The sequence below is a fragment of the Triturus cristatus genome, chromosome 3_1 (assembly GCF_964204655.1).
Source record: "Triturus cristatus chromosome 3_1, aTriCri1.1, whole genome shotgun sequence".
Classification (NCBI taxonomy): domain Eukaryota; kingdom Metazoa; phylum Chordata; class Amphibia; order Caudata; family Salamandridae; genus Triturus; species Triturus cristatus.
In genome coordinates, this window is record NC_140583.1 from 823200557 (window position 1) to 823213221 (window position 12665).

A 12665-nucleotide genomic window follows, 5' to 3' on the forward strand; every position below is an offset into this window, starting at 1 on the left:
GGACAACTTCTACCTAACCTTGTGCAAGGGCTGAGGAGTAGACTTGGCCAAGGACAAGAGTTTTGTGTTTTTTTACTCTCACCCAGTGTTTACATTGGCTGCATTTATGGGCAAATGATTGGTGGACTGCACGGTTTTGTAATTACACGCCACTGTAGCAAGGGTCGCATCCTTATACTTTAAAATCAGACTGTATAATTTTGTAAAACTAAACACGGTAATGGTACATTGATAAAAACCCGCTCTTAAGCGACAGTATTCCTAAAATATACATAACCATTATTTATTAAGGATGTTTGCTCACATAATATTGTAATTTGTGGTTGAAATAAAGTGCCCTTCAACTTAATTAAACTACCATCCATATCATACCAGTGCACTGTTAATTGTCAAAGTCAGGCCTCAAGAGCACAGTCACCAAAATGAGAAAACTGCATTGTTTAATTCACCTGAATATCCATTCCCATCTGCATCAATGCCACCAGAAATGGACTGCCCAAACATCCTTAGAGTACTGCTAATTGTATGTCCTTGTATTCTCTGAAATATTAAGGAACAAGCAGAAGATACAAAAAATTAATAATTCAACTTTTTACATTTCAACTACAGAGCAGTGGGACAACAATTTTAAGAAAGCATTGGCAAAGCTAAATCGGTCTTGCTTTGCAAATGCCTTCCAGACAACTTTATTGTTTGGGAAATCAATAGAGGCAACTGGCTAAGTTACAAGTTTAGAAAACATTGTTTTTAATATTACGAAGCTGGCAGCTGTGTTGTGTGACCCAGTGTTTTCTGCAACTTAAATTAGTGCAAAAATCAAGAACAGTTGTTCTTTTGGGGTCATTTCTCAACAATAATAAATGTTATGGGGCATAGGAAGTGTAGCCCTATCTAATAAATCATTAAAGAGGCATATATCACGTAACACCATGAATAGTCCAACAACTTAAAATTGAAAATACATTCCATATTAGAACCATAAGGACCAAGCATGGGTGATACAAAGGTGAATAAGCGACAGTGCAGGACTCAAGTGATACATTTTCAATATAGTGAGAAGAAAAGGCACATGGACTAAAAGATTCAGTGGCTACTGTGGTTTCAGGCTGATAGTAGGAGAGTAGTTACTGTCCGAATGCCTACCAGTGGCACTTACATGTGTGTAGGTGAAAATTATGCCGATGTTTTGACATCCGACCTATACATTTACATTGTCATCGTCAGGAGAGCAAAATTAACCCCTTGAGTGCCCCGCCCTTTCCCCGCCCTGTGCCGGCCCTTTCATTAGCGGGCGGGGTTCATGACGAGATAGTCTCGTCATGGGCACAGCGCAACCGCGGCCCATGACGAGACCATCTCGTCATGGGCACTCAAGAGGTTAAGGAAGCAGCAACTTTCTTGTTACTTGGAACTTGGAAGCAGCAGAGAGGAATAGGAACAGGACTCGATCTCAAACAGGAAAACAAGAGGTTTAAATATCCTTTTAAGAGGTCAAGTACTGGAACATGGACTTGTATGTACTTTGAGGCGATTGTCCCTTAGGGTAAACAAGATAATAATACTGTGATCAGGCAGGTAGGTAAACACGCTCATTTCTGTTTCTTCACCAGTATACCGTCTGGAAGGGAATGACAACTCACAGCTGCTCCAAGCGTGATCGTCAGTCTCTGAAATAATAGAAAATTATTTCAAATTATAGATTTTTGGACTATACATGGTGTTGTGTGATGTATCTCTTTTTATAAGACAAGGAAAAGGCATATGTAAAGCGCACGCATACTCCAAGGAGTCTCCCAGCGCATTTATTGATTCATTCAATAGCGCTACAATTCACATGACCCATAACATGTAATACAGTTGACTCCGAAAGATTGACAGTTCTTGACTTGACGTGCAATGGTTCTTGCATCGTCCCGTTGATTTCCTAGCGTCGCCATCTGGCACCTTGTGAGCGCCGCAGAGGAGCATTGGCAGGGAGCGGATAGATGGCAAGAGTGAGGGGGAGCATGAGGAAGAGTGAGGGCGATCGATCACAGAATTAATGATGTTTTTTCTGGATGGTACAGTACCCATATGTCTCAAACAGTTCTGGAATACTGTTACTCAGTTAAACAATCCTGACACAGACTCTCTGGATCAATCCAGACTTTTACCTGTTGTAGCAACCGCTTCCTTTGCTAATATTCTTGAGATAGTGTTCATCAAGCAGCTCACATAGAACTTGAATATAGCTCAACAAGTGACAAGCACTCACCATTGTGTTTGAGGCGTGTTCAGCATTTTGTGTAAAATTTTTGTTATATTCTAGTTTAGCGTCTGACATCTTTCTTAGCAATTCTGGAGTCTGCGTTTATCTGTATGTTTGTCATTTGCTCTTTAATGCTTCTTCTAACTCTTGCTGCCACGAAGAAGCTTTCTATTTTGCGGTTGTGACATTTTTCATTAATTACCTTTGGATGTAAGCTTTTCCAGCTGCCCAGAGGGTCTGTGGCGAGGAGACCGAAGATTTTAAAATCTTTTTTTCTCCTGGCCCGCTATATTGCATGATTGACAATCACCACCGACTGGTGAACATTTGTAATCCTAGGGTAAGATCTACTCTGATCATGGAGTGGTCCGACACTCCAAGGTCAATAATGGAGCAGTTGAGCAGTCTTGATACTAGGCTCATAGACTTAAAAAAATAATGAAACTGTGATTCTGTGCCACATATGCATGAAATAAATGTATATTGTCCATCTGCGGGGTAGGTCACTCAGTCTGTAGGAGCATGATCTGTAAGGAGGTCTTGAAGTAGATGTCTGTCCTTCTTGTGACCCTTGTCTGTGGACCCTGAGAGATCCAATATTGGACGAGGTGCCACATTTCAGTCTCCAAGATCATTCCAGTTCAATTAAATTAAGCCTGAGTTCTATTAAAGGTGAAGAAGAAATAGCGATTTAAGCAAGACATGGTGGCTGCTAGTATCCAACCATGTATGGATGATTTGAGTCTAAAGGCTCTTGTCGAGTATTATAGTGACCCCGGCTTTTTGGTGGCTGTGGCTCAGTTTTAAAATCCTTATGCTCACCCAATCCTATTGTAACTTGGATGATTCTATTGAGAAATGGTTGGTCTCTTGTAGCAGTAGGCTATCCGGTTTTGTCTTAGTAAATTGGTCAGAATTATTTTGTGCTTCACATAGTTTATCAGACTGTTTATAGTTAGTGATTGGATTTTCAAATCCTTATGCAAGCATTTGCCCTCATCATGTGATATTCTTGTTGTCGTTGATTGTTAGGCTGTTTCCTTTTTTTTGGAGGGACAGGTGGTTTGTTGTCAGGGGAGTAAATATAGGGAAGGAAACGGAAAGTGTGTAACTTCAACAGGAGTTTAAAGCTGATTTTTGTGAGAAGTGATAACACTTTTTAAAGACAAGCACTATCACTCTATGTTCTGCTTACGGCCGGACTGGGGTAGAAAAGAGTAGGGGAATGTCACCAATTAGATCCTTGGAATGCTAGATGCAGTGGAATCCCCAGGATAGTTATCAAGTTATGCTAAGTGATGCATGTGTGTCAGTGTGTTCCATTCTGTAAGCTTTTCTCCCAATTACTTTGGCAAGAACATGTAGTTTATACAGAGTTTCTTAGTTACATTTGTCAAAGATAGAGCATGATAACTTCAGACATACTTCAGATGAGGGTCACGTTTTTGCAAAGCAGTACACGTTATATTACACGTTATATTTCAGTTCATTAGGCTAGATACCGTGAGAGAATAAGGCACTGAATATGTTGTAGATCACAGGCGCTAATGCTTTGATGTATGCCGAAGATTTAAAAGTGTCTCAAAGATTAGAGGGCAAGCCTCAAGATGTGAATATTTTTTTTAACATTCTCTTCACGGAGTTGATCAACACAGTCTTCTAGACTTTGGATATCTTGAGATTAGGTGTGGTTGTAGTGCTGTCATTTCTCTCATTAATTTACTTCAAGGAGAAACAGTGGATGCTGCCAGACAGAAGCGGAGTGGCTGGGTGAGAATTGGCTCAAATTCTGGTTGAATCAGACTCTTACACTTATGGAATGTGTTCCATCAAAGAGATCCAAAGCAAGTGTATTCTTCATTCTTACTATTGCTTTGTGTCAAATCCTGATGTGAGTGGACGCTTAAATGTATCTCAGATTAAAGACTTAATTATTTCCATTGCATTTCAACAGCAACATTTCCTTCGGAATTAAACATCTAGCTGGGTAAATCAGCAAAGATTTGCCTTCATTTTGGTTTACGTTTTGACTGTTGAAGGGAAGCTAGTTTGCCCAATATTCTAATTTATAGTCTAGTTGAACGTTTGAAGAAGATGGATATCTTCAAATCAGTGTTGGTTGGGAACTAATAGAAAATATATTCTAAAAGCATTTAATTGAGAAGAATGCCAGACTGTTATTCGTTGCTGCTGGTCTGAATTTCGATTGGTTGGATTATGTTGGCAGGTGATCATGTGGAAATTCATTAAAATCCATTGATGCTTGACCATGAAAGGGAGTCACTTGCAGGAAGCACATCATTCAAGCCCGAGGTGCAGTTTATGGTTTTTGCAAGTCTTCTCCTCAAAACCAGTGTTTTCTGGGAGTTATGTAAACGATATGCGGTGTGTGTTTATGATACATTCAATTAAGGCACTGAAATCCAGGGGTGTATGGCTTCTCAGATAGCAGAGCAGTAATGCTAGACAGGATGAACTGACCATATTAGGAAGGCTAAGCTTAATCTGGAGCCCCCAACCCTCCTGGAAAAATTACAGCTTGAGCCACAATAGAAGGATGTGTCCAGAGAAATCTAGCCAGCAGTAAGCACAAACCCGGCAGATATAATGAGATTGCATCTGAGGTGACAAGTTACCAAAAGATAGAAGCTCTGGTTCATTACACAATGTGACATCTAAGAATCTAATTCACACATATTGCTTTCACATGGCACGTATCTGCCTTCACTGTCTCTTGAGTGGGCAGCTCATCAGATACTAGGAAATCTTAAGACTGGGAAGAGGTGGTAAGCTGGGCACTCATTTTCAACTATCTTCCAAAGTTCCACTTTTCCAGCAGAACTGGCAGATCTTTTTCCCAGAAATCATATACAACTATCGGAGAAAGCAGCAAAAAAAAACAATCATCAAAATGGACTGAATCAGTGACCTCTCCACAAGATGTTATGCAGTCCTGGTAGCTGATAGCAGAGTCAATTAAGGCCTTTGAGGAGTACCAAACAACCTTTCTATTAGGACCTGGGCTTTGGTACCACTGATCTGATAAGGGATTTACAGAAAGCACTGACCACAACAGAACACAGATGCATCACTCTACACTGCTGTCATCTAATGTGTTATGCCTTTGCATAGACCAGTTTGCAATCCAGCCCATTCAATTAATAGAAGCAGTGAAGATCAAACTTAAAATGATGCTTAGGATTGCATTGAATATCATAGACTCACACTTTTGGTTTCTGTGCGAAAAATGTACCATGATTCAGTACCTATTTTAGTCAACAGAAGTATTCACCCATAGCTAAGTACCACAAGAATGGGAGAGTTCGAGGAGCATGCGCATAGCACTAAGACAGAATATTTTTGACCAGGTACACAGAAGGAGAACCAAAATAGGTCTGTAACAATGAAATCTAGATGAAACTAAGTTATAGTTGTGTCAAACATGGCAAACAGTGGAGAATGAAAATTTTAAAGCAGTGATGATGGTTGACCAATGTAGCTCAGCTGGAGATTTAAGAGAGTTTTTTCATTGAGTGATTTTTTCAGATTCCAGAGTGGACAGTGTTGGAGAGGTTGGTAGCATTGAGTGTTTAACAGGAGATTAACTTGATGATTTGTAGAGCACATATGTCAGATGCTGGAGAGGTGAGCCAGAGGCTTAATAAGAAGTATGGAATGGATGCAAGGGAATAAGAGGCTCATGGAGCAAAAATAAAGCCGTCAGCACAACCCTAATCATCAGAAGACAGTTAATCAAAGTGAAAACCTATATATAATTCAAGGTAAAGATGTGGAACTTTCATTTTTGTAAACTACTTTAAGCAATTGGAAAGTAATTACAAAATATATTCAATGAACTACTGCAAAATGTCTAGTTTTATGACCGGTCTTGCTTATTGTTTTTAATATGAATACAAGAGGTAAGTAACTTATAAGGACTGAAAAATACAAATGCAGAGACTAGATAAATCTAACATGGAGCCCATTTGCTATTGAAAATTTGCCTTAGCATGCCCTGCTAATTTTGCCTCTCTATCTTCATGCACCAAAAACGAACAATTATACTGAAATGAGCACCAACGGCTACAGAGGTTGAGCTACATCTGTGATCAACCTTACAAATAGACATCAATATAATAGCCATATGGCCCATTAAACAATCATTTTCTTTCATCCTGCAAATGGAGAATGGAGCAAAGAGGTTACAATGCCCAGGCAAAAACAAAATCAAAATACTGCGAAATCACAACCCCAGATATTCTTGCACAATCATTCTGTCCTTGCAGCAGAACACATTAACATTAAATAATAAAAGTGGTATAACCATACATATATTGAAATGTTGTTTTACCAATATTTAGATTTGAGTCTGATGCATGTGATCACATATTATTAAGGCCAATAAAGGCACAATATTAAAAATCATGCATGTCTAAGATTTAACAAACACTTGCATTTAAAGGGACTTAAGACCAATATCTGTTAGGCCAAGAAATATGGTGAAGTTATTATATTGAAAAGGTTTAAAACAGTGACATCAGAAACACCTGTGAGAAAGTTGATGTTATTCCATTCTCTCGTCCGTTGTAGATGTATATGGCTCCTTGCAGATCATCTTCTTGTGGAGCACCAATTGCGACGTCTGCAAAAATTCAATGATGAGTTGGTTACCAATAAAACAGACCCTAAGACTTAAAAAACATAATCTAGATTTTAACATATTTTCTCCTCCAATATTTTCATTTCTCTAGGTCAGGTGGACAAAGCGATCACTAATGTTGCTTAAGGCATAGTTCAAGGACACAATAAATCAGCATATTCATATTTTGGAAAATTGGGAAGTGACTCTGCTTAATACAAATAATAACATACATATTTTGTATGGCTGTTCCATCAATGTATGAAGCCTTACGCAATAATGGAACGTCTGAGATGTAAAGCGGCTTGAGCAGTGTGCCAATGAAATGTTAAATGTAATGCACTATGTTAGATGCAGCTGCTTTTTTCAGAGGAGAGGACAGCTATTGCTGGACCTTATAAGATTGCTTTTGAATCTCACTGGGCTGCCAAAAACAGATGAGAACCTTTCAATCTTCTGATAGAGCTAATAAAAGGCAGTATATAAACAAGAACAGAAGTCAAACATTAGACTAATATATTAAACTGCGAACAGGCAAGTGCTACATTAAGGCCATTATAGACAGCTGCCTTATGATGCTCCTCAACAGGTCGCAAGAGTGTGAAAGATTGCAACATATTACTTCTCAAAAGGTCTGGTTGTAATGGCAGGAGGAACACAAAAATGGAAAGATCCCATTATGAGGGGACCTCTGAAAATGATTTATCCAGGACTGAATTAGGGTAGGTGATGTATGTAAGAAGAGAAATCTATTTTGCAATTACTGTTTGGAAAAGGTATGTATATTACAAGGACGTGTACTATATCTGCCATAATATTATCAGAATAAAAATAAGATTAATTTGCAAAGCTGTAGGAACAATATACCCAACCTGCACAGCACACAAACAGAAGAGAAAATCATAACCTAAAGAGTATAAAGGTATTGGCAAATCCAGTATGCCTGGCTCTAAAGTGTAGTGCAAGCTAACACAGGGATGCAGATTAATATTTCTTTATGATAAAAGACTATTAGTATTTATTTGCTTGGTAGTGATGATGGTGGTGAAAGTGGTGGTGGTGTTGTGGTGATGAGACTGGTGGTATGAGTGTTAACAATGTTAGTTGTGTAACTGGAATTGGTGGTGTGGTACTGGTGGCAGCAGCGTTATTGTTGATGGTTCTGTTGGGGTTTGTGGTGTTGGTGATGTCGCAGTTTTGGTGATGGTATTTTGGCTATGTGGTGTTTGTGGTGGTGTGGTGATGGTAGTTGTAGTATTGATCTTGGTGGTATATTTGTGGTGTTATTAGTGTTGGTATTGGTAGCATTACCATCAAGCATTATTGATGGTGTTATTGGCTGTGGGTCTATAGGCGATACCGGTTCCGATGGTGTTGATGCTGGGGGATTGGTGTTGGAGGTACTATTATTATTTTGGTGGTGGTGTGGCAATAGTTGTATTGGAGAGTGCATTCTAATTAACTGTAGGGGAGGTATTGGTGGGGGTGTGGTATTGGTGATGATGTGGTAATGAGGGTGGTATTTCTGGTGGTGGTGTTGCAAGTATTGTTGCTGGTACTGATGGCAGTATGGTAATGGCAGAGGTGTGGTATTAGTGGAGGTGCCTTGATGGTGGCATTGGTGGTATTTGTGGGTACACTGGTAGCATTAATACTGATGGTATTGGTGATGGTTTTGCAAATGTAAGTATGCAATAAAGAATGTAATCTATCAAAAATATGATGGTTAAGTGTACTTTTTAGATACAAAAAATTCCCTCCTGCAATATAATACAATCTTTCCGTAGGTGGTGAAATGATATGCCAAAAAAATCAACAATATGAGGAGAGTGAGAATACTCCTTTGGGCAGCTCAATAGCTCCTCTGTGTATGATTAAATATGTTTTAACAAAGTGTCTGGCGTAATCTAAAGCTATTTGAAACATGACAATACAAGCATTGACAAAGCCAAAATGTTTTGCCTTTGTGAAATCTATAGGGAAGTTAATGTTTTTTTCATGTTGCACAGCTGTGGATCTGCTGTCCAACATGGCTTAAAGTAAAAAAAGAAAAATGCTTTGACGCGGTCAATGCTGGCCACGTCATGTATTTTTTTTTAAAACTGTGATAGAATTGTTTTATTTTTACTTTAAGCCATGTCGCACAGCAGCTTAACTGCTGTTCAACATGTAAAACAACATTGACAAAGCCAATAGATTTGCCAATGCTTGTTTTTCATTCCAGCAGGAGCACGCTGCTTTCGCAGCTCACATGAAATAGGACAATGGGCTGGGGCACAAGAACACATAGCTATGAGCTATGTCAGGCAGTGTGTTTTAAAATCCTCTGTAACACGCTTGATTCTCCACTGAACTACAAATAGCACTAGGATATGGTTGTTATATATCTCTGTGAGAAGTTCACCCTGTACTTTTTATAGAAAGGGGAAAACAAAACTATAAGTACAATCCTGCAAAGGAAAAGCCAGGTCTGGAGGGGCCGTTCAAACCTGTTACAAGATATGTGATATGTGTGGGACATATTTCTGCAGAATACTGATTTAATATGTGCCATTTTAAATAGCGTGCACACATCACTCTTCCAACTAAACATCCTATACTTTAAACAGAGAACTACACAATATATAATAAAAGCGTGCTCTGGGAAAATGTGCACTTCCTCTTTTCATCGGAGGATATAATCAAAGACGAAGCGGGAGGGGCTGAGAGGGAGGGTGCATGCAAGGGCCAAACTGGGGGGGAGTGGGAGCGAGAGGGCATGTAACAAGATCAGGAGACAAATGGGGAGGGACCGGGAGTGATAGAGAAGGCCTTAAAACACATGTACTCTTAGGGAGTGCTAGTTTAAAATGTTTTTAATAAGTACCTCTGCAAGTGGGCGGCTAGTGGAAGGACGCCATACATGATTGAAGCTCAAATAAAGACAGGAAGAACTGAAGAGGAAGAACGGAAGAACTGAAGAGAAAGGAGAAAAAGGAGGCACTGCCCTATGAGAAGCAAGGAAAAGAGAGTGATGTTAGAGCCAACCAATGGTAAATAACGGTAAATAATGGGTGTGCTTGAAGCATGTTTTTTTTTTTTTTACATTTATAAGAGATTTTCCAGGCAAAGCTTAAAAGGTACAGTTTGTAATAAATTGGGTAACATGTTCTGCACTGCATTATAATAGTGCCTCAGTTAGCATATTAAAAACAAGTTCAAGGTCATAAACCTCACTAAAGAATCTAGAAAACTGTACACGCCATTAAGAGGAAGAGACTGTAACAAAGATAATGACTTGACCATTAAGACAGTAGGATAAAAAGTATATTAAGTACTGTAAATTAAATGTAAGTTTGCCAGAATATTTTAATAATAAATGATTGTGTTTAAAGTGCATGCATTACTTTGCATAGTAAAAAAATAAATGCATCACATGAATGGTATTGCAAGAGATGGAAAAATCCTTTACATGTTTAAAGAAACATGTTAAAAAAAGTGTACAAATGTACATTTTGAATCAAATTCAATAACATTTGCTATTTAGCTGTATACTAAAAATGGCATTGGTAGAAAAAATTGAAAATTGAATTTGTGCGAGCAAAGAGAGATACATGTCCCTATATATACATGACTGCATGTCTAGCGACCAAATCAAAAATATCAGTGACCCTTAGAGTACAAGCATATCAATCAAGACGCATAAATGCCTGGCAATGTAAATGTGACACAGATGGTGAAAAGAGTGACAAGAAGAGCATTACGATATCAAGCAAAAGGGCGTTAAAAAAAGCACGAAGAATGTCTACATCAGAAATCAGAGAAAGGTGCTTATCAATATCAAGTATTCTATGAGACATAATTTATCACACATAATGTGGCTGTGTAGGTGGTGCAAAAATCAGTATATGTTTCTCTAAAATGTTCACACAAGCTGTATTCTGAAGGGCCATTCTAAGGAACAGAACATGATAGTTATCATTATTTTATTAATTGCAAGTTGTATTTAGTGCTAAGATATTAAGCAGATTTATGTGTAATATATACATTGTAAAATTAATAAAGAAATAAACATTTAAAAATGAATCCGAGGGAAAAGTAATGCTAATGAAATAAATGAAATATTCAATGGGAATATGGCAATTAAAGGATATCCTCATCTAATTTCAGAAAGCTATACTGCTGGACAGTACCTTCAAACCCATCAGTATCGATGTCTCCCAGATTTGTTATAGTTTCTCCAAACCGAGCAGCATAAGCATCGCTTCCAAGTAGCTCAAATTCCAATTCTTTCATTGTTCCCTTGAAGCGAAAAGTGAACATAATTTCTTTGTGACCTTCTTAAATTTCAGAGTATGTTAGAAAGATTATCATTTTGCAGAATGTTTAACGAGACAAATATGCTTCAGTGGCTGAAGTTTCGTGGACACTGATGGTTCAGAGAGTTTATATTTAATAATCTGATGGTCAGAAAAATGTTATCCAAGAACATAATGCACACATGGTTTTAATTCAGTAACAGACAGTAGAGTCAAATATATATTTACCCAGTCACTGCCTTTATGTACTGTAGGTAAAGTTTGAAAAAGCTCAACAGATTAAAAAAAAAGTAAATCCTGAATATATTTTTTAAGTTAATACAGTACAGAAAAATTGCAATATCCTATTACACAATTTGAATAAAAACACCTCTAGCGCAACCAATCATACCACAACATTTCTACTTTTTTTATTTAGAGAAATTATAACTGTCTTCCAAAAATAAATCTCTGCTTTTGGTTTAGTATAAACTGTGTTTTAAGGATATACATTATAATCTCATATAAGAGAAATCAATGAGAAGACACAACTTACTGAACCCATGTTGATGTACACAAAAACGCGTCCTTCCTCTCGAATTGTGCTTTGCATTGGGGCTCCAACTAGCAGGTCTGACAATCCATCAGAATTCAAATCTACGGCGCAAACTGCTGCTCCAAAGTATGAGCCCAGCTGTAAAATTAAAGAATTGAGTGTGGTAACAGGATAAAATGATGAAACTTCTAAAAAGTGATAACCACTGTTAATAAGTTACCTTTTTACCCTTTGCTTCAAACATAATTTCCAGGTTTCTTTCCTCAATGGTAAAAACGTATACCTAAAACCAGAAGATAACACGGATTTAAAGGAAAATATATAATAGCAAAATATAGGCTGCACTTTGGCTTTGGACCAAACAAATCCGCTGTGTTACATATGCATGGTAAATAGACTAACATATTAAAAACTCATCATCAAATTCCCTGATACATCCTTGATGTATGGTGATGTATGGTGTTTGCCTAGTTCTTGATGTAGCTCTGAGTGAACAAGAAAAGTAGAGTGTTGACTGAACTGGCTAATACAAAACTAGGAGGGAATTTGGGCCCTGGTGTGATTTGGCTTGATTTTAGACCGTTAGTATAAAATATTGTAAGCACAACCACCTCCAGGTGCAATGGTGGCACACATACCTACAACAAAGAAAAAGGATGGGTAGTTAAGTTTAAAGAAAGGAGATGCCTAATGATTATTTGCTGCAAATGATTAAATGTTGCAAATATGCAGGGGTTGCATTCAATAAGTTAAAAAATCTGCAAACATAATAACATGAGATTGTCAATTGGAGATACCAGATATGTTAACTTCTATTATTTAAGTCCTGTGTATAGCACAGTTTACCAAGTAGAAATGCATCGACAAGGTGCAAGCATTCATTGGGGCATGCAGGTAACAAGATGAGCAGTAAAAATAAAGCAGGAGGCGGTAGGATGTGGCAGA

General features: G+C 38.0%; 1 protein-coding gene across 1 annotated transcript in view; it reads right to left on the minus strand.

The window, feature by feature from the left end:
• Positions 1-12665, minus strand: part of ITGA4 (integrin subunit alpha 4) — a 466594-nt gene that overhangs the window by 205801 nt on the left and 248128 nt on the right. Inside the window, exons 8-12 of the mRNA XM_085646210.1 lie at positions 11941-12003; positions 11721-11858; positions 11060-11168; positions 6796-6890; positions 450-540 (exon numbers count right to left, since the gene is read on the minus strand). Of these exons, the coding sequence (XP_085502336.1) occupies positions 450-540; positions 6796-6890; positions 11060-11168; positions 11721-11858; positions 11941-12003 (496 nt within the window). The remainder of the gene's footprint in view (positions 1-449; positions 541-6795; positions 6891-11059; positions 11169-11720; positions 11859-11940; positions 12004-12665) is intronic.